The sequence below is a fragment of the Cervus elaphus genome, chromosome 26 (genome assembly GCF_910594005.1).
Source record: "Cervus elaphus chromosome 26, mCerEla1.1, whole genome shotgun sequence".
NCBI lineage: Eukaryota > Metazoa > Chordata > Mammalia > Artiodactyla > Cervidae > Cervus > Cervus elaphus.
Genome location: NC_057840.1, coordinates 15,829,568 through 15,851,670, shown reverse-complemented (window position 1 = coordinate 15,851,670; position 22,103 = coordinate 15,829,568). Strand labels below are relative to the sequence as shown.

Genomic DNA, 22,103 nt, shown 5'->3' with positions numbered 1-22,103 from the left:
TCTTCAATAATGTTCTAGAACTGAGTGGAATATGTAAGAATATTATTGAAAGGAAAGAAACATTCATACTCTCCTGAGAACTTGGCTCCTACTTGGTCCTGTTGCTAAACAAAGCCATCAGAAGCAATTACAAGCTCTCTCTCCTGGATGGGAGCTGCAAGGGGTTAATCAGACTGGGTTTACTAAGTATCTCTGTCAGGCTTTTATCTGATCCTTCCATCCTTCCTCCCTTCCTCCCCTGCCCACCCCTTTTGTAAATGTCAACCACTTCCTGATAAGCCTAGTGGTGGTGAATTTCACACCTTTCTTTTCTTTGTGAAGAAACCTGGGTGTTAATGGTACAGGATTGAGTACCATTGTATGTCTCTAGCTGTCTGTTAGTAAACCTGAGGGATGCCTGTGGGAAAAAAGTAGGGGAAGGTGAAGAAATTTGAGAAATGAGACTAAGAAATATGTTCAAACTGGTCTCATTTTCAAAATGGGTATTTATTAGCAACTTTTAGATGTGTATTCGGAAAACAATAATTTTAAAGAAGCTTAGTATTGAGAGTCTCAAAGAGTCTGCAAAGGAAAGGCGTAGACTGCTGATTGTTAAAATTAAACAGAAGAACAACAGAAAGAAAAACTGAAGACTCCTCTTTTTATTCTACAGGTGTATTTACGGGTGTATTTACGGGACACAGCCATGGAAACTTGGTCAGTTGATCAGGTCTGCGGTTGGCTGGTAGAGAAAAACTTAGGAGAGCTAGTACATAGGTTTCAAGGTGAGTTGTTTATACTTTCAAAAATGTTAATTGAGCAGTCGAGATATTGAGTGTCCTCTGTCATTGATTTCTTTTTTCCTAATGCATGTGAACATTGATATGGAGTTGCTACAATAGGAAACTTTCATTTCTTTACCGACTGTAGCAGAGTTTGCATTTGACCTAGTATCCATGAGAAAATCTAATTATTTAAAAAATAACTCAAAATAAATCTTGAGTTACTTAAAATACATATTTGATATATACATTTAATATTGCTTTTGTCCAGGATGTGCATTTTTAGGCAGCTCTGTATAGTGTTGGATTTACAAGTATTGATTATTGCTTGGGAGGTACATTAAGAATACTTTTCCAAAAAGATTTTTTTTCCTTATGAAAACAATGTTAGAATCAGAAGAGGGGAGGCATTAATGTGGATGTAAAAAATTTTATTGTGACTCCATGTTGCAGTACTTTCTTAGGAGCAGACATGCATTTGGAATTATGCAATTTTAGTGTCCTATTTTTGCAAAAACACAGATAATTTTATAACTGCAGAGCACAAGTTTAGATGCTCCTTTTAACATGAGAAATAATTCTGCCTGCTCAGGGTGCCGTGTTTTACAGTATTTTACCTAGCAGACAGGTAGAAATTTTTTCTCTTTTTCCCAGAGGAAGAAGTAAGTGGGGCTGCTCTCCTAGCACTTAATGATCGGATGGTTCAGCAATTGGTAAAGAAAATTGGGCACCAGGCTGTTCTAATGGATTTAATTAAGAAATATAAGCAGAAGAGTCAAGAGCTGAAGTCCCCTGGAGAAACAGCCCCAGTCATGCAAGCAGAGTAAGTGTTCATGAATGGCCTGATTTTTGATTCTGTGCTTTCCCTAAGATGGCTGTAGCATGGCATATGGAGTTTTAACTTTGTTGAAAATTGTGACCATTTTCAACTTGTGTGTACAGTAACAGTTTTTGCAAAGTTTTATAAATCAAGATACTTTTTCTTTTAATGCACCAGGTTTTTAAACTCTAACTCTATTTATTAGGGAAGACCTATTAGCCTGAAGTTCCTGTATAGAAATCTCTGTAATAAGCAGTTAAAATATAACACAAGCAGAAATGAACTCCTGCAGCTTAGGTCTTAAAGTTAAGACTTGAGGAAGGCATCTTTTTCTGCTTCTTTGCTTTCCCCAAAGCTATTTATGTGTGTATTTACTTATTTGCCCAGGATTCCTTATAGTAACTAATTTATACTCTCTTCTAGAGGCCTTCATAATATGATTTGCTAAAGATTTTTGCTGCACTGGATTTCAAGAGTGTTCTTGGAGGACTGAATGCTGTGGTAGCTTTCCACAGAAGTCTTGTAGAAAAATTTGTGATGGTTTTGAGGTTTTGATGTTATTATTATTATTTTTTTAAATCATTGACTTCTGCCATCAAAAGGAATGGTAACAAAAATTATGAAATTAAAAATTTCACTTTATAATCTATGCCCCAGGATCATTTCAGACATTCTGATTTGGCTTTTCGATATTTGAAATTTTTGCCAGATTTCTAAGTTTAAATAACTACTGCATTCTGATTATTCATTAATTTTTAAAATAAGGCTACGATGCTCGATGAAATCCATTCCATATTTTTACTTTAGTTTTTTGTTTTTTTTCCCCAGTATATCTGTAAAACTCTATGTTTCTGTCTTGCTTTTTTATAAGCAATGCAATGTTAGGTAATTTGATTTCTAGAGAATGTGAATATTTGGGACGGGGGGGGATAGGTCAGCTTGAAGGAATGGCCCACATTTGGTCTGGAGAGCCTACCGTTTGATTTATTCGAGGGATTTCTTCTAAATGTTGTTTTGACACGTCTGTGTAAAAGATATGTGACTTCTGAGGCAGTTCTCATTGTATGCCTTACTCCTTTGCAGTGCAGGGAGGGAGTAAACCTCATATAGAGCTCGAAGTAATTTCCCAGCATTCTTGGATGAGTTGGACTCTTGAGCTGGAAGTTCCCCTCAGTTGACTGGAATCTTGATGTTGCCTTAGGCTCAGCTTGGAAGAAAACTGACAGCCTTTTTTCCCACTGCAAAGCAGTTTATAATGTTCTCTAGTAAATGAGAACTAACTGGACTGCCAGGAAGTCTGGGCATCATTCCTGGTCCTACCACTGACTTGGATTGATTGCATTAAATGTTGACACTCCTTTTGCTTCATCTCTAGGTTGTGAAAAATAATACATACTTAATTCCATGTTAATCACACTGATGTTCAGAGTATCATAATCTTTGAGAAAATATCTCCTCCTTCTCCCACACTAAAATATAGTCTTTTGTTAAATATTAAGCATTATTAATGTGCTTTATAAAGCCACAGTTTGGAATGTAACCATGACTTAGAACATTGGTTTTCCAGGGACTGAGTGGGGACTCTTCATTCTACCCAGTAAATAGTTGACTCTAAGGTTTGTGTTGTTTTACATTCAGATTCAATTATTCTGGTGCAAAATCACAATTTCAAGTAGGTTTATAGGTTATAGTTAGCTAAAATGTTTATCGGCTATATTTGCTTATTGTCAAATACGTAGGCGCTTGACAAATACATTGTCATGTGGGACTCATAGTAATAGAAAAAAGGTATAAGAATATGCTATTTATTTAAACAACTTTAATAAGTTCTTAATAAAGATAGGAAATTTAGTGTAGTAAAAAGAGCCCTGAAGCTAGGTATTAAAACTGGATTACGGATCTCTGTTCTGATATTAGCTACTCATCTAACCTTGGAGATTTGCTTGACTTTTCTTAGTTTCAACTGAAATGAAGTGGGTAGAATAAATGATGCTTAGGACTCCCTCTGAAGAGTTTATAAAGTGGCAGCCTAGATCAGAGTTTACAGATGGGTTCCAACTTCAGTATAAACTTCATTCAATGGCTAACAGTTGCCTGGTATGTTACTTTGAAAAAAAATTTACAGGCCACATATGGACAGGATACTTGGCCTCCAACTCAGACTTAGGCAAATGACAGGAATGTATAACAGGAAGGAGTATATCCAGTTGCTTTTTGTGTTGCTCTTGTTGAAGCCGGTAGAAAAATCACCAGACAGGAAGTCGGAAAGTTGGAAAACTGAGGTATTGGTTGCCGTTACTGAGTAGCTTGTGATGGGAAGCAAGTTGCCTTCCTTTCAGTTGTATCACTTAGAAGATGAGGGAGTTAGTGAAGAGTGGTTCAAAGATCATGAAATTCTACAAATAATAAAAGGTCCCCCTAGATGGCAGGGAAGAGAGAAAGGATCTGAAATAGAGTTCATTTTTTTGCCAAATAATAATGTTAATCAACAAAGGTATATTCTGTTTTTACCATTGTTTCATAAAGGAAAGGATTATCAATAATACCGTTTTTAAATGTGATAGAGGAGTGAAAACAGCAGAATAAACTGGCATCATCTCCCTCCCAGCATGTATAAACCGGTAGTGAGTGAGATGGCCCCAGAGGGTTTTTCTTTCAGTCCTCTTAGTCATGACTCTAACGTGGAGCTTGGAGTGGACACAGATCATAGGTTTACTCTGGGCTGATTTATACCTTCAGAGTCACTATGACAGCAACAGTTGAATACACTAGACCCACCTTTTCTTTCTCGGTGACAGGGATGAACAGTGCTCCAGCCCGGCCAGTGGAAGGGAGCGGATGCCATCTTTCTATCCAGCTGACAACCTTGACAACGGATTAATTGACCACCGAGTACTGAAACAGAGGTGGGATGGACAACTTCTAAACATCTGAAAGCCAACTGATAATATGTGTCTTTGTTTTTATGAGGTTTCATGTTTAAATGCATTTCTAAGTGGAAACTTTGTTTTTCTGGAAGGGACTTTTGTAAATCAAGTGATGAAGACATTTGGTAAGAGATGAAGGTCAATTTATTTTATCTTTGCATTGAACAAGTTAAGTTTTGAGATGATATTATGCATCTTTCAAGGATATGTTGTTAAGGAAAAAGATGATTTTTCTGTCATAAACTGTCCAGAGTGATTGGCAGTAGCCACAAAGATGGAATTTGTTCTGCAAATAGTGTCTTATAGAATTAACTTTTTGAGGAGTCTTTTTTTTTTTTTTAATTTGAATTAACAGTCTTGACCATTCCTGATGGAGGCACTGCTTTTTGGAGGGGGGGGGAGGCACTGCTTTGTTAAACATTTCCTTCCATCCCTACACTGGATTTTATGAGCTGTAGTATTTCAACATATGGGCTACACTGGAACAGAGGAAAACGATGTATCTAGAGAAACAGACCCAGGAGTGTGGCACTAAAAGTCCTGAGGGGCACTGTCGGTAAGAGATGGTCCAAGAGTCACAGTAGTCAAGCTAGCATCTCCCAGCCACCTGCCCTGTGCAGTTCAGGCATCACCCCGATATCTATTCTTTTCAGCAGCTGCTGAGCAAATGCTTTTCTTTAAGTGTACTGTCATGAAAAGGAGAGATGTCAGCTGGCACCATATAATCAGGCGATATAGCCAAGCCAGAGCATCATCCTTTATAGTTTCACTTTCCATTATCATCTCATTTAGTGCACACAGCAGTCCTGTCAGGCCGGTATTATTCTCTCTTTCTTGTGAATGAGTTAAACTGAGATTTAGAGAAGTCAAGGGGCTTCTATCTAGTTTCCCAAATGGGCTGTTCTCACCACTGCACTGGATATACTGCCATCAGCGTGGGAGTTCAGGGGACCAAAGGCAGCAGCCTCGGCCTCTGGCCGCCCAGCCCCAGCAGCCCCGTGAGTGAGTGCAGGGGAACTGGGCACCTTTGATCAGGTGCTCTTGCAGATGGGCTTCGGCTCTGGGCGTCCTCTCTGCTCTCTTTCTCTCTCCACCACCTGCAACCTTGCACTCTCATCCCTGGGCTCAAAGGCTCCAGCTCAAGTGGTAGAATCCATCTTCCTTCACACCATTGGCTCCCACTTGGGGGTGATGAACGAGGAGATAGAGGCAATATCCTGGGTAGGGCTTGGTCCCCGGGGTCTTCCTGGTCTGAACTGCGGTTCAGAAGATGTAAATATGTTTGAATGATGGCTTCATTCACCGCCCTTCTGTTCACGGGTGCTGGTTGGTTCCCAGTGCCATCCTTTGACGTGGTTCCAGGTGTGTGGAGTCAGGCGGGGGTCTTCAACTACCCCTTCATGAAGCTGCCAAAAGTTGCCAGTCCCTTCTCTGACTGTTCAGTAGAGACAGGAAGAGCGACGATTAGCCCCACTGGTCCAACCCTGAAACCACTGTGAATCAGTATTCAAACCGAAAAATGGGAATAATAACCACAAATACTTCTGTCACAGGGCTCCTGTGAGGACCATTATCTAAAGATAGATAACACCTGCTCAGTGCTAAGCCAGGAAGCCCTGGAAAGCATTCAGTACCACAGTCTGCTCAGCGTGGCTCCAGGTAGTAAGCTCACTTTGCTATAAGGACCTCTTTCCTCTCCCTTCTTGCTGCCAGTGGGAGATGAGGATGCCCTTTCTACAGTTTCTCTGGGTCCTTTCTTTTTCCTAAGCCCTCTGACGATATTCCATTCTTATATGGTCCTGCAGTGCTGGCCAAATCGGATTATTATGCCTATTTTTTCACATGGCTGACCAAAAGCACAACCAGTGCTTCAGGATATTTCTCATTCTTTATAGTGTCTGGCATGGAGGAGGGGGGGGGGGAACAAACAGAATTGTGTTAGAAATGGAGAAAAACAGGAGAGTTTGGAAACCAGAGTCTCATATCTTTCTTCTAATCATAAAATGTCTCCTAATCTATGTGCCAACTGGGTGCTCATCACAAGCACCACAGTTAAAAACTGTGTCCAAACTGTGTCCAAAAACTGAACTCACGTTTCTTGCTTTAGTGTATATTTAAGTGTAAGAAATACAAATTCGCTAGAACCCAGTGACAGGGGTAGAGACACTGATGCTGTAAAGCCAGGGGCCAAGCGGTCCCTCCCTCACTCTCATGGGGCCACTTGATGGCCATCTCCATCTCTCTTTTGCTTCCCTCATCTGCCTCATGCCCTTGCTTCTTCCTTTGAGGATGGATTTATCCTACTATTCATGTACGCTCTGTCCCATTCAGACTGGCTGGCCTATGGCAGGCTCATCACAGCACTGCCTCTAGGAAATTCTCCGTGAAAAGAGCTCAGATCACCCCAGGTAACAGACTCAGTCTTTCAGTATCTGGGGAAGAGGAACTAGGGGGGGTTCCAGTGCAGGTCAGATGTCCCCTCCTGGGCAGTCAGCTATGTGTGGGCAGATGAGGACACGGCAGAGGTACCTGTTTCAGATAGTTTTTCTCTGGTTCTGCCACTTATTCAGGGCTATGGAATGAGGGGGGATAGAAGATTTTCTCCCCTCTCACATCCTATCTCAGAGAGTGGCCCCATCATCCAGCCATGTGAGTTAAAATCTGATCCCTGGTTGGGGAACTGGATTCCACATGCTGCAACAGAGTTCATATGCCACCACAACAAAAAGAAATCCTCATGTGGCAACAAGTATCAGGGATTCTGCATGCCACAATTAAGAACTAAGACCTGGCCCAGCCAGATAAACAAATATTTTTTAAAAATCGCCTATCTCCTGCCCTTCTGCCCAGAGTGCTATTCATTCATCAGGTGTTGGTTTAAGAGCCTATTGCACAGTTCCTGCTTCAGGCTGTGTTCTTCCCTTCCCTTCTCTACCTGCTCATCATTGAAGATTCTGCTCAAAAATCCCTCTTTCTGAAGGAAACCACCCCCCTCCACCACTGATATTCCAGCTCAGGCAAGGAGCCCTTTTTCTACCATGTAGCATCCTCTACATACCCCTTTCTTATAAGACTAGATAATGGAACTGAACTTTAAAGTCTGTATTCCCTCCATAGAAGTGCTACATGGGCAAAAGCCATACCCTTTTTCCCTTGTGAGCAAAGCATTTGGCATAGTACTTGGCAAACAGAGGCTAAATAGGAGTTTTTATTTGAAATGAGGATGTACGGTCCAATGAAAGACTGAATACACCTTTACAAGACAGGATAAATATTTGAATAGTATCAATTTCTCTTCAGACATTTTTGATACAATTCCTGCTAAATATGCTCATTTTTTGAACAGAATTAAACCTCAGGAGTTTATGGGCCACTCATACATGATAGGCTAGCAAGCTGATGTTTGGCTACAAGGCTTTCACGAAGCCATGTGCTTTAATGAGGTGGGAAAGGATGATGGGTGGAGTGCTAGCTTTGGGATCTCTCACACCGGGGTTGGGAATCCGGGCTGTCACTTGTGGTCCAGTGGGTCTCCGCATATCGTGTGATAGGAGCCCCCACCTGCAGGTGCAGTAACAGTGAAGGTCCCTGGCAGCTGCTAAAATCCCATACAAGGTGGCCAGCATTATTCTTGTGATAATTTCTCCTAGGTTCCCTAAAAGGAACATGTGTTTTCCATCCAGATCATTTGCAGACAAGAAATAAAAGAAGGCTCTAGAGGCAGGACATTCACATGACTTTGACTCTTGAAACGATGTGTGTGTCCCAGTGGATGAATTCCGAGTCCCAAGGAAACACGTGCTGCTGTGACATGAAGCAGCTTTCTTTGGTGATAGGTGATCCCATGCTGTTTACTGAATAGTTCAAATGCCCTTTCTTGATGGAAAGCTTATAAGGTCCTGTCCTCAGCATGTGTTGGTGATCCTTTAGAAAGATATTTTTTCTTTTGTAATGACATTCTTCATTTTTCCTCTATACTGTTTGAAACTGTTTGTTTCCCTCTCGGTACCTAATAAGGCATGAAATCACGTAAACAGGTAGAGGTCTCCTAAATGCCACTTTAAAAACACTTGGCCTGAACTTTAAATATATGTGTGTGCAGATGTTTTGCTTCAGCCTTTGGGTGTAATTATAAATTAGTCACAATTTCACGCATGTTTTAAAATTATTTTAAAGAAAACTTTTTTCCTGGTTCTGGCTACTACTATAAAATACTGTAGAATGATCTTACCCACCTGCCTATGCTCAGGAGGGCAAATGTCAGTAGGTCCACGCTTGACATATTGTTTGTAGGCAATGGCACGTGCATGGCTAAAATGAGGAACAGCACCCTCGTGTGTGTATCTTGTCCATCACATAATAAGGGGAGGTTCAAAGTGCACCAGGACCACCCAAGTGATACATGGTCTCATTTGATGCTGAATCCCAGGTCAGTGACACAAGAGTGCAGTGCTACATCCCACATCTCCTACCCTGCAGGGGTATAGAGCACCCATGCCTAAGTTTTGTGTGTTTGGGATGTATTACCTTCCAAGTCTAGTCCCTGACTGGAGATTCCCAGTGTACTGTGACCGAGGAAATGCTATAAAGCGTCCCGCAGTAAGAAAACCCATTTCACTCTGTCTGGCCCAGAATTCTTTCTCTGTGTGCCATCTATTAACATCACAGGACCCACCTTAGGAACTGCTGACTTAATGATTTCTTACCTGAGTCAGGGTCCATTCATTCATTCCATAGCAAACATTTACCTGGTGCGTCCTGGATGCCATGCCCTGGGAGGATACACTGGGGGGCAGAATAGACCAAGCCTCCCACCTCACAGAGTTCTCATTCTAATAGTGAGGAGAAAATAGATACCTATGATGTTACATTGTAAATATGTCTAAGTGCTATGAGAGTCAATAAGGCAAAGAAAAAAGGGGGGAAACAGAGGAAATGGTTGTGTGTAAGTTCATGTGTGTTAGCTTCAGGAGGGCTTTCAAGGCAGTCTTTCGACTTTGACCAGATGTTGCTTGAGCAGAGACCCAAATGAAATGAAATGAGGAACATTGGCTCATCAAGTTAGAACAGAAATTTCCTTCAGTGGAGGATATCTGGACGCAGCCAAACTGGACTTGCAGGGAAAGCTAGGCTGTTGTGACTGATAAATAACTCTCTGACTCCTGCTCATTCCTATTAACTAATAGGAAGTCTTCAGAGAGATCAAAGTACACTTGATTTTTAGTTTCTCTTTCCCTTTTGTTCAGTCCAAAAGTTACTGAATATACACCATGAACTAGATATTATATAGACAGTGGGTGAAGTGGGGGCAATTTTGTCCTTGCCTAGGGGAACTCAGATTCTGACAAGAAAGATACAGAAGTTAATAACTGCAATATTGAGAAAGAGAAACAGAAATAGAAATGCACAGGGTACAGAAATAGCCCAGAAGAAAGATAAATGAGATTTTAGGGAAGTAAGTATAGAGAAGGCCCCTGAGGGAAGTCTTCTCAAAACCTGAAGGGGTGTGTGTGTGGGCGGGGGGGGGGGGGGTTGAAACATAATCTGAATTTCATCTGAAGGAAAATGGAGCAAGAGGAGAAAAGAACGTTCCCAGAAAAGCAAACAGCTTGTGCAAAGGTACAGGCACCTGAAACGGGATAGGACATGCTATTTGGAATGCATGCTTTTGTAATGTGAGAGCTAGAGGTGGAGAAAACGGACTTGCTGGAAATGAGGAGGGGCGCTGTTAGGGAGGCAAGAAGACCCTGTGCTGTTCCAGTGGACAGGACCGCGCTCTGTGACTGGGACTGTGCATCAGAATTTCCCGGAGGACTTAAATGAAATATATCAGGGCCCTATATCAGTGCTTCTCAGACTCCAGTATTCACCCAGGAATCTTATTAAAATGCAAGTTCTAAGTTAGTAAGTCAGGAGTGGGACCTGAGAGCCAGCATTTCTAACAGGTGCCCTGTGTGATGCTAGTGTTGTCTTGGGACTATCCTTTGCAATAGCAGCAAGGCATTTCTGGGTGTACAATAGAATAAATGTTTGTGTCTCTCCAAAATTCATATGTTGGAACCCTAATCCCAATATGATGGTATTTGGAGGGAAGTAATTAAGCCCTGAGGATGGACCCCTCATGGATGGAATTAGTGTCCTTATAAGAGGCTAAAAGGCCAACAGGACTTCCCTAGTAGTGCAGGGCTTAGGACTGCATGCTTCCATTGCAAGGGGGCATAGGTTCTATCCCTGGTCAGGGAACTAAGATCCTACTTGCTGTGGGTCACGGCCAAAAAAAAAAAAATAGTATTTTTTTATAAAAAGGGAAGAGACCAGAGAGCTAACTTGCTTTCTTTCTGGCGTGGAAGGACACAGCAGGAAGACGGTATTCTATAAACCAGGAAGAGCACATTTGCCAAGAGCCCAACTTGGCTGCAACATCCAACCTCTGTAATCACGAGAAATTAGTGTTTGTTCTTGAAGCCACCTGTGTGTGTGTGTGTGTGTGTGTAGTTGTTCAGTCAGATCAACTGTGTATCTGATACGTATTTGACTCTTTGTGACCCCTTGGACGGTAGCCTGTCCATGAAATTTTCCTGGACATTTTCCTGAAATTTTCCACGGACAGGCTCCTCTGACCATGACATTTTCCAGGCAAGATTACGGCAGTGGGCTGCAATTTGCTACTCCAGGGCATCTGCTCAAACCACAGATCGAAACCGCATCTCCCACATCTCCTGCACTGGCAGGCGGATTCTTTACCACTGTGCCACCTGGGAAGCCCCTTAAGCCACCCGGTTTAATGGTACTTTGGTATAAATCAAGTTGCTTGAATCCTTAGAAATAGGAAACTTTTATTTGTATGAAGCTACATGGTTGAGGAACTGGCAAGTCACAGCCTAGATGGCACACAGTTGGGACAAGACTAAGTCAGTCTTTCTTTTTGGCCCCAAAAGTCACATAAAACCAGCACTGTGGGCCAGATTTGAAAAGTGAGTTTTCCAGGCTCATCTCTATTTAGCAGATGCTCTGAGGATGTAAACTGTTCACATGAGATCAGGGTTCAAAAACCTAGTCGTATACAGGTGGATTAATAAAAAGCTGCCCTGAACCACCCGATTTGGATAATTATGAACTACAAAATTGTATTACAACAACTGCATAGGCAATGTCTCATTACTTTTTCTTTTTTATGAATAAGAAATAAAAAAGAAAAAGAGGGACTCAGACATGATGTCTCTATGAGATCTGTTTTTGCGACTGTCATGCTAGTAAGTGTAAATATTGAGGGTAAGGTCACGTTTCTGGGTCTTTGTCCTTCTGTCAATACCAAGAAGAATTGGGGAACAGGGAGAAATAAGAGATGTATTTATTTTATGCTTCTTTTCTTGATTAGTCAAGACCCCAAAAGTTCTTGGGTCCTCGAATCTGTCACTGGCAACCAAGGACAGGGAGGATTTGAGAGATGTCTGTCTGTCTGTGTTACAGCACAGTGCCTGATGCCAGCCACATCTCTACCTCTACTTTCTGCTTGATTACATGTTCACACATGCCTTTCAGAAACTAAATTCCTCTGGAAATTTCATAGATTAAATGGTGGCTGTGATAGCCCGGAGCTATAAAACATAAAGTAAAAGCACACATCAAATGATGAGAATGTGGAGAAAACATTTTCTGAATTACTGGTGGTTGCAGTGCAAACATTTTCTGAATTACTCGTGGCTTCAGCAACAAAACAGCATCTCCTTCATAGTCCGTGCATGTCTTGCAGTGACATCATTCTATATTTTCAGAGATGGCATCTCACCTAACTCATTGACATGTATCTGTCTGTTGGGCTTTTCAAAAACGTCTTGTTTACTTTGTTTTCTTAGCAGTGGGAAGTCTTGCCTATGTAAAGTAAAGCAGGTAATTCACAGAGTACTGGCATAGTAACACAGAAGCAACATTTCTGTTGAACTTTGTAGTTTGGTGAATTTTGATCCCTGTTTTAAAGATGTGTATTATAACGTCCTTTTGTGTGCTACGGTTAGATGACAGCAAGTTCTTTAAACAGATGTCTAAACCTTCTCTTACTTGACTCCATTCCCTTCTATGTTCCCAAAACACTGAAGGTTTTAGATGTGGTTACATGGCATTTTGTTTCAGAGTTGATACTAGAAAACTGGGCACCCCGATATATACCATTTTCAGTGTATAGAGTCTGCACGTTTCTGTGTGGAGAAGAATAAAATGAATGTAGGCTTGTGGAACACAGTCTTTCCATTAAGTCCCTGGAGAGCACAGTATTTGTCACTGCTTTTCCTTTCGATGCTGGGAACGCTACTACTGATTGAGGTGGTTCTTTACATGTGAAGACCAGGCCTGGTAGTGAGAACGGCTGTTCTTCACAGCCAAGACTTCCACTTGTCTCATGCTCTTCTTCCTTAAGGACCAGAAAGCAATACCATTTTACAGGACTAGAAAAGCATCACAGTCCCTCAAGGTAACAGATTATCTCCAAGCTAGGGACCCCTAGACAAAGGTGTCATTTGTGGCCCAAATCTTAGGAAAGTAGACCTGATTCATGACTATGATGCCAAAAGTCAACCAGGATTCAGTTGAGTGTGACATGAACTCTGCCTTTGGTTCTGTAAAGAACCCACATGGGATGTAGCTAAAGCCTGGTGAGAAAACTTCTTTGGGAGGTTTTCTCAGTGGTGGTTGATTATTATGAAGTTCCCCGGTGGCTCAGACGGCAAAAGCGTCTGCCTACAATGCGGGAGACCCAGGTTCGATCCCTGGACTGGGGAGATTCCCTGGAGAAGGAAATGGCAACCCACTCCAGTACTCTTGCCTGGAAAATCCCATGGACAGAGGAGCCTGCTGGGCTACAGTCCATGGGGTCACAAAGAGTCAGACACGATTGAGCAACTTCACGTTCACCTTCATAGTCACAGGCTAATTCTTAGGTATCCTTTGTGTATACAGAGGAGTCTACTCCAATCCCCAGATCTGCCTCTCTTGCATTTGGGTCCCACACATTTTCATATCTCAAACTTGAGGACTTGATGTCACGCTTCTTTCCGCTGGCATGTCAGCTTGATGCCTTCCTAGTCAATGGTTCCTTTATCATGGGTGGGTTGTTTTTAATATAATTCCCCTTTTCAGAAGATGTCAATTTCATGTGTGAATACACAAGTTTAGGGAACTTATGACTGTCTTTGTTTCTCTGTCTTAGAATGTTATATTTAATATTTTTACATCTCTCTCAAATGTTCCTGAAGCTTTCTATAACATTTTTGTTATAGAACTGTTCCTAAATAGCTATAACTATATAGCAGTTATAGTTCTAGAACTGTTAAAGAACTGTTACAGAACTGTAGAACAACTGTTTCATTCTACAATGACATTAGGGAAATCAAAACAGGTAAGAAAGCAAGACATAGTTGAGTACCCATGGGGCCAGTGCTGGACCAGGCCGTGTGGGGGCTTTAGACAAGGAAGACCCCAGAGAGCCGGGAGAGAGGGGAAGAGCATCGACCTGGGGAGAAGACCGGAGGTGAGCCTAGAAGAATGAAGGAAACTTGGGGCATTTGGGGTGAGAGGAACAACTGTCGACATATGCATAGTGTGTCCTGGAGATTTAGAAGGCTTGAATCTTGGCTGGATCTGAGAAAAAACATTGGATACTAGCTGATAATAAAATGGCACACAAAATTGGACTATATTATAAGCTGTCCTAATTATTGAGTAAGTTATATACTCTGGTGATAAAACAAGTAGTCCTTGCCCAAATGTATGTCTCTCCTGCTCCCTACCAAGGCTCAACTTCTGTTTTCTATATGTTGAGATTTTTCCTTAACAAGCAGGAACTCCACTGGCCCTTTTCTGCATAGGGCTATCTCCCTTATCCTAGGTGAGGCCCATATTGTCTGTTCCTTGGGAGTAAAAATAATTAGATGATTTTTCATTCTTATTAAAGTTAAACAAAGTTTTACAGTCAGTGAGCTTCTTCATGAGAACCTCTATCTCATAATTTTTAAAAAGCATTTATTTGTTTGGCTGCATCAGGTCTTAGTTGAGGTACACAGGACCTTTGACCTTCCTTACGTCGTGTGTATCTTTTATTTGCAGCATGTGAACCCTTGATTGAGGCATGTGGAATCTAGTTTCTTGTCCAGGGATCAAACCTGGCCCCATACACTGGGAACACAGAGTCTTAGCCACTGGATCAACAGGAAAGTCCCTCATAATTTTTAAATTGGCACATATTGCAATAATAATATTGATAATTATCAAATGTGTCAGCTTAAGTTTATTGTTAGTTTTATTTTATTACAATATAAAGTCTACATAGACCCTGAGTGTTTAGTGCAGTAGACTCTGATTCAGTTATACTGGGAATCAGTCCTAGTCATTAACATGTTTTAAAAGCTTCCCAGATGATTGTACTGTGAACCCAGGATTGCTACCCACTGAATTAAAGACCTTTGTTTTCTGATATTATCTTGTTAAAGGGCACTGACTCTGAAGTGCAAACAGAGCGATCAGCATCCTCTTAGTCTGGGATTGTTTTCTGCTTCATGTTCTTGCTTTGAGCTGACTTCTATGGTGTTCTGCTCAACTCTACCTCAATAATGATATGAATAATCACAACCTCACAGTAAAGATTTTTAAAATCCAATGCAAATACTGAATTTTAATATTTTTATGAATGGGTGGTGATTGTACCTGTGGTTTTCTGCACTCAATTAGAGCGTGTTTTTAATTTCTGACTCTAGTATTCTGTATAATATTAGTTTTGACTTGTGTTAGCATACTTTGTATTCTGTTCACTTCCAAAATATCTTGTTAAGTTGTTTTAATGTAAAGAAAAGGAAAATTTGTTGCCTCTGATTTTGTCTAATTAGGAGCAAGATGACTGTCTGGCTTTGATTGAGCCTATATGTGTCTGTTACATTCTAGGCGTTTGAAAGAAATAAGAACATGCTATATATATAGTTTTTACCCTGATGTTGAAGAGAATAGACCTATATAGAGCAAGAAGATAAAAATTGCCTCAAGACCTATTTTATAGCATTGGAATGTAGAAGTTATTCATTGATGAGATACTAAATAAGACTAGCAACCTCAAAAGTCTAAAGCGGTCATGCAGTTAAATAGACTTGAAACTCTTAGGGAAAGGAGATAGATGTTAAAATGTTGGACTGAAACCAAATTTAATGCCTGCACAGTTACAGCACCTTTCAAAAATCTTGGGAAGGCACACAATACAGCCAATGAAACTTGCCATTACTTCAGAATCTTGGTCTAAGTAGATAAATGAGAGATTGTGGGAGAAAGAAATAAGAGAATAAGAAAGGAAATAGGGATTGTAGACGAGTAATTGCCCCCTAATACCTTCCCAATAAATATTGCTTGAATGAATGAATGAATGAAATAAGAGGAGAACATATTGGAAAGTAGTTTGGGCTGAGGCACAAATTTCTTCTGGGAATTGCCTGTCGCTGTATTGAATCAAGTGTTGAATTATCAGTGCTTGTTTTAGCCAGGACGTGTTTTCACCACCAATATAGTTATTGCCAAAGGGGAAAAAAGGAGAAAGATCTTATCATGAAAAGAGAGCAGAATTCTTTCTCCAATTTCCTTTATTCCTCATGTTTTTTTCTATCTCTTGCATTCTTACAAAATATGACCTAAAATTCTAAAGAAAGGCTGGTCTTTCAAAGCTCATTTGAATTTTGTTTGGGCTACTAAGGAGCCCATGCTTGTACCAGGTTAATTTAGGTTAATTTAGGAAATCTACTTAGGTTAATTTAGGAAATCTTTCTGTTTTTGGCTTCGGCTTGACTTGCTTCCGTTACTTTGCTTCCTTTCCAATCAATCCTATTAGTGAAATGAACTGAACGCTACCTCTTGCCTCTGGTAACTTGCTTGAAAATTTTAGTTTTTACACACTGGATCAATCACTGATTTTAAGGTTTTAAAGTGGTTCTGATATTTAATTTTATAAACAAACTTACTGAGATTTAACTTTCATAGCATAAAATTCACCTATTTAAAGTATACAGCTCAGTTAATTTTAGCAAATTTGTGTGGTGTGCAGCCATTGTCACAATCCATTTTGGAGCGCTTTCATCACCCTAAAAAATCCCCTGGTGTCCTTTTATCAGTCAGTCTCCTCTCCCACCCCAAGCCCCAGGCAGCCACTGATCTGCTTTCTGTAGCTATCATTTTCAGTAGCCTTTTGTAGAAACTTCATTTGAGAGGATCACAATATCTAATACTTATTTTAAATTTAGAGACCAAGTTTACCTTATTAAAATAGCCAAGAACAGCTTAAGTGACTCTTCTACTTCAGTACAATATTATTTATTATAGTGAAATATTCATTAGAATTAGTAAATTAATTTTATTTGCAGCCAAATAAGTCCATTAGAAGAATTTTCTGAATCAGATGCTAAGTAAGACTTTATCACCTGCCTCATTTGTTTTGCTGAATTGCAATTTACTCTCTTTTAGTTAGATATCTTGTTCAGTTTTAAGCTATGCATTGCCTATTGCCTCCTCAAGATACATGGATCAGCATTCTTCCCAACTTCAGACTGTCTTCTATAGCCTATGCTGTTATATTTTTTTCAGAATGACAAGTATTTGTGTGTGTGCAAAGGAAAAGAAAACAAGAGGTACTTGATGACCCTTCAAACATTTGCACATAGATGACTGGATGGAAGATGGGTTGACGACGTCCATGTATTTGGATCTCAAGAATGTGTTTTCTATCAACAGTTCTCACGGTTATCAGTTCAGTTCAGTTCAGTCGTTCAGTTGTGTCCGACTCTTTGTGATCCCATGGACTGCAGCACACCAGGCCTCACTGTCCATCACCAACTCCTGGAGTTTACTCAAGCTCATGTCCATTGAGTTGGTGATGCCATCCAGCCATTCTCACAGGGTATAGAGAATTAATAAGTTGCATATATTTGAAATGGAATTTCGCTCTTTGTGTTTTTTATTTCACAGGAGGAATGTGAGACACATTCTAGCAAGGAATAAAGCCTTACAATGGACTAAGTCCTATGTCTTACCAGAGTTTCCTTATGATGTCAAGTGCATGCTAGCAGAACAGAAGTGTCCTGATCACAGCATGCGGATAAGAATCATTGAGTTCCTCCAGGTGGACATGACCAAGTATCTGGAAGGCTCACTGTGAGTAACAACAGGGCAGACTTGCTGCCTTGGGAGAGGGTGTGTTTTCAGAAGACTTGAAATCATTTGGAACCCATTCTCTTCAGATTTTGCATGACAGATTGGTAATAAGTCCATCGTTGCCCGATATTTGAACGTGTGTGCTATGTTTACTTGTGTCTGACGCTTCTGTTACCCCATGAACTGTAGCCCACCAGGGTCTTCTGTGGGATTCTGCAGGCGAGAATACCGGAGTGGGTTGCCATTTCCTCCTCCAGGGGAATCTTCCCAACCCAGGGACCGAACCCAGGTCTCCTGTGTCTCCTGCATTACAGACGGATTCTTTACCACTGAGCCAACAGGAGAGCCCTTATTTGAGGGTCTACATTATCACATAGAAAGATCTGAAGAAAAGTGAATGTAATTTGGACTCATAGGGAGGAACACGGGCTTCTTGAACTGAAAAATGTCCTCCCTGTCACGCTGAACAGGTACCCCACCACCCAGCAATATAACGACGTGGTCAATGCCCTACTGCAGGCCCACCCTTTCCTGGATGAGGACGGCTGTGGCTTTGTAAGTGACCACATGGCACTGTTCGGTTACTCTCAACCCTCCTTAAAATAAGCGCCTTGTGTTGTCCACTAATTTCAGGCCTCGTTCCCTTTTCCTCAGTCTCTCTCTCCCTGTTTATCTAGGTCTGTTTGCTTCTCTTTCTCTGTCATTTTCTGTCTGGTCTCTCTAATTCCATTCCTTTGACCATCTCTTCTGTCTCTTGCTCTCAGTCCCCATCTTGTTCTTAGTTTTGGCCTTTCTCTCTCTGCTCTGTTATTTTTGATGATTTCTATGTGTTCCTATGTTTTCTTTAAAAAAAAAACAAAAACAACTGTATTTTTTTTTAGAGCAGTTTTAAGTTCACAGCAAAATTGAGAGGAAGATACAGAGATTTCCCAAATAGCCCTTGCCCCTACACATCCCTAACATCCCTCATTATCAACATCCCCCACGGAAAGGTAATTCATTACAACTGATGAACCTACACTGACGCATCATAATCACCCAAAGTCTATCAGTTACATTAAGGTTCACTCTTGGCATTGTACATTCTATGTGTGTTTAGACAGATGTATCCATGATTATTGTATCATATATAGTATTTTCACTGTGCTAAAAATCCTCTGTGTTCCACCTGTTCATCCCTCCCCATCTTCCTCCTTGGTCTTCTTTCTCTCTCTATGTTATCCTCTAGAAAGATGATCAGAATCTCTTTCTCAGAGCATCTGGAAGCTCATGTTTAACCATGAGTCTCTAGAAAGGATCTTCAAGAGATGCCATACTAGAAAGAGAAGCTGTGGCTGCACCTACATCCATGCTTTCATCACTAGAGTGGTTCTTGCCTTTGTTAACACCTATGAAGAAGTTGTGTAGTTTTGAGGTCTTGACCCGCAGCCTCACCTGATTCACTCATGGCTCTACTGTTCTGACACAAAAAGATCCTGGCGGTGTTTGAGGCAGCATTTCTCAACTCTGGCTGCACATCAAGATCCCCAGAGATGCTGATTTATTTGATCTGAAGAAGAAAGCTTTGCATCTTTAAAAGTACCCCAGATGATTCTAATGTGCAACCAGGGTTGAGCAACATGGTTCTAGAGGTTTCGCTGTAAGCTTTGCTCTCTGGATCTGCGAGTCCCTTGGCTTTAAAAGCCGGGGATCTCCATTGCCCAACAACATAAACATACTTAACTCTACCGAAGTGTACACTTAAAAAATTCAAGGCGGTTAAAAAAATTTGAGTGCATTGTGACACTGGAACTGTATGATTTAAGGGACAGTTGTGGAGAATTATAGCTTTTATACCTAAAGCTATAATGTCTATTAGTTCTCACATCTCTAGGTGATATATATGCATATATTGGTAGTTGTATCTAAATAAGATACATGTCCTTTGCACTTTATTTTCGCAGACATCTGTGAGAAAAATTTTTTGCTGTACTTTCTTGAAAATGTGGAATTTAAGCAATTAGTTCCAATCTGAATAGCAAATAATAAATGTTGCTGTCTGTGAGCATAACATTTAAGCCTCTGTTTTCTTTCTTCCCTTCCTTGCTTTGCGTTTTTCTTTCTTTCTCTCTTTCTTTCTTGGAAAAAGTTCATTATATATGGATAGAATCATAGAATTTTCTGAATGGGAGAGGGCCTTAAAGATTATTTTTCACCATCCAGACTCAGAAAAGACATATCTAGAACCAGTAACGTTGAAGTCAGACTGGTATTCAGTTACCCTTGCTTCCAGTATGATATCCTTTCTAAAATATTCTCTTGTGTACAAAAGCACACTATAAAGTAAACCAAATTTTCTCAAAAAAAAAAAAAAATACAAACAAACCTGGGGTCCTAGTATTGATAATTACCCCACATGCCATGAATTCCTTCTATACTTAAGATATAATATTTCCAAAAATTAGTGTTACTGTTTATAGACTTAGTTGTGTTTTTAAAAAATAATCTAAATTTGCTGTTTCAATAAGTTATACTTTCATGGGGTTCAAAAGCTATAAAAGGATATAAATGGAAACATCTCCTGCCCATCTCTGTCCTCCAGTCATCCAATTTTCCTTCCCAGAAGTAACCAGTATTATTAAAGTTTCCTCCCAGAGAACCTTTGCATATATATAAGCAAATACATATCTATCTAATTACATTTTGACCTTTAGTTTTGTGGTTATCAAATGAGACAAACAGAAAGTTATGAACAATGCTTGCTTTGATCTTGTGTGCATGTTACCCACATCTTTTCCCAGTGATGCTAACTAGAGATGGCTCACTGTTAAGAGAGCTGCAAAAGCGCTTAGCACATCGTGGTCCAGGTTTGTACACACACAGTGAGAGGGGGACTTTGGGGCCTTGTAGGTATTTACGCAAATTCTCCCCACAAGTGTATGTGAGGCTGTGTTTCTCACGTAACAGTGGAAGATGTAGGAAATTTCTTAGCATATTAATGTGAGAGAGAGAGGGCACACAAGCGAGGAAGCATTTGGTTGTTTTTAGGACTAATTTTCTTAACTTTTTAATATTTAAGTATAATTGATTTACGATACTGTGTTAGTTTTAGGTGTACAGCAAAATGATCGATTATATATATATGTTTGTATATATATAAATACATAACTTTTCAGATTATTTTCTATTATAGATTGTTACAGGATTTTGATAGTCACAATTTTTTGTTTCAAAAACTTTCAAATCTACAACAGAAGTTGAAAGCCTGCTACAGTGAACACCCATACACCTTTTAACCAGATCAAAGTTTCTCAGTCGGACCAGTATTTGTGATGGGAAGATATTTTCAAGCCCAGAGGTGATAGACAACAATTTTATTGTTTATATAGGCTTATTCAAATCTCTTGGAAGATTAACTGCTCTGTTTTATAATTTTACACAGTTTTTATGGAAACGAGCCCTCAAAGATCGCTTTAAATATGTTCGAAGACCCATAGAAGATGATGAACAAGTGATGAGGAATAAGTGTAAATTTGGACACCGAAGAGGCCAGACAAGGAAATCTCTTGCTGATATAAGATTTGATGAAATTAAAATTGTCCAGATAAAAGTAAGATTGAATCTTTAATTGTTCTGACAACTTATTAGTTGACTGATTAAGGAATAACAAATACTAGCATTTAAAATAATTAAAGCAAAACAAAATATCCTTTTGAAAATTTAACATGTGGATCAGAAACCAGGAAAAATCTGTTTTGCTTTTGTGAATGAGAATATTTACAGAAGAAGGTTTCCAAAAACCTGAGCAGAGGGTTTATTGAATATCTCAAGTTTATTCTTTCACAATCTTCAAAAGACCTAGAGAAACTCTTACGTTCTGGGTCTTTGAATAATTTCTTTACCTCTCACCCTAAAATGTGCTCTATGTTCTTGCTGTTCTTATTACTACAGAAAGTTTTTAATACTCATATTGTAGGGGTCAAGTAGCCTCTGGTTTCAAGATAATCCACACACATGGGTATAAAACTCCACAGTGCTCTACTTGGTACAGAGGCGGCTGTGAGGAACTTCAGGCCAAGGGCCCCTGGCAGGGTCTGGAGATTCCCCACTCTACAGTGAGTTTGCTATACCATAATGTTGATGTAGGTCCTAATTATCTGAAGTTCTATAGATATCATCTACTTCATGACCCCCAGATGCTCTCAGAAACAAAAATGTTCCCTACTAGTAAAATAGACTGAACTCCTTAGGAAGGATGTCCTAACTATCAAGTTCAAGAAGCTAAATCTCATGTCCCCCAAAATACTATGTTCCCTCAATCCAATATGAATGAGTGGGCTTCCCTGGTAGCTCAGTGGTAAAGAATCCATCTACAGTGCAGGAGCTACACGAGCCGCAGGTTTGATCCCTGGGTCGGGCAGATCTCTTGGAGGAGGGCATGGC

General features: G+C 40.2%; 1 protein-coding gene across 2 annotated transcripts in view; it reads left to right on the top strand.

The window, feature by feature from the left end:
- The first annotated feature begins 354 nt into the window (after positions 1–354).
- The window catches only part of SAMD3 (sterile alpha motif domain containing 3), a 42,228-nt gene continuing 20,479 nt past the window's right edge, over positions 355–22,103 (top strand). Inside the window, exons 1-7 of one of the 2 annotated variants that reach the window (XM_043888242.1) lie at positions 355–376; positions 653–764; positions 1,416–1,584; positions 4,380–4,487; positions 17,496–17,681; positions 18,152–18,236; positions 21,103–21,270. In XM_043888242.1, coding sequence (XP_043744177.1) covers positions 686–764; positions 1,416–1,584; positions 4,380–4,487; positions 17,496–17,681; positions 18,152–18,236; positions 21,103–21,270 — 795 coding nt within the window. In that variant the 5' untranslated portion in view covers positions 355–376; positions 653–685. The other variant, XM_043888241.1, reaches the window with a different exon arrangement.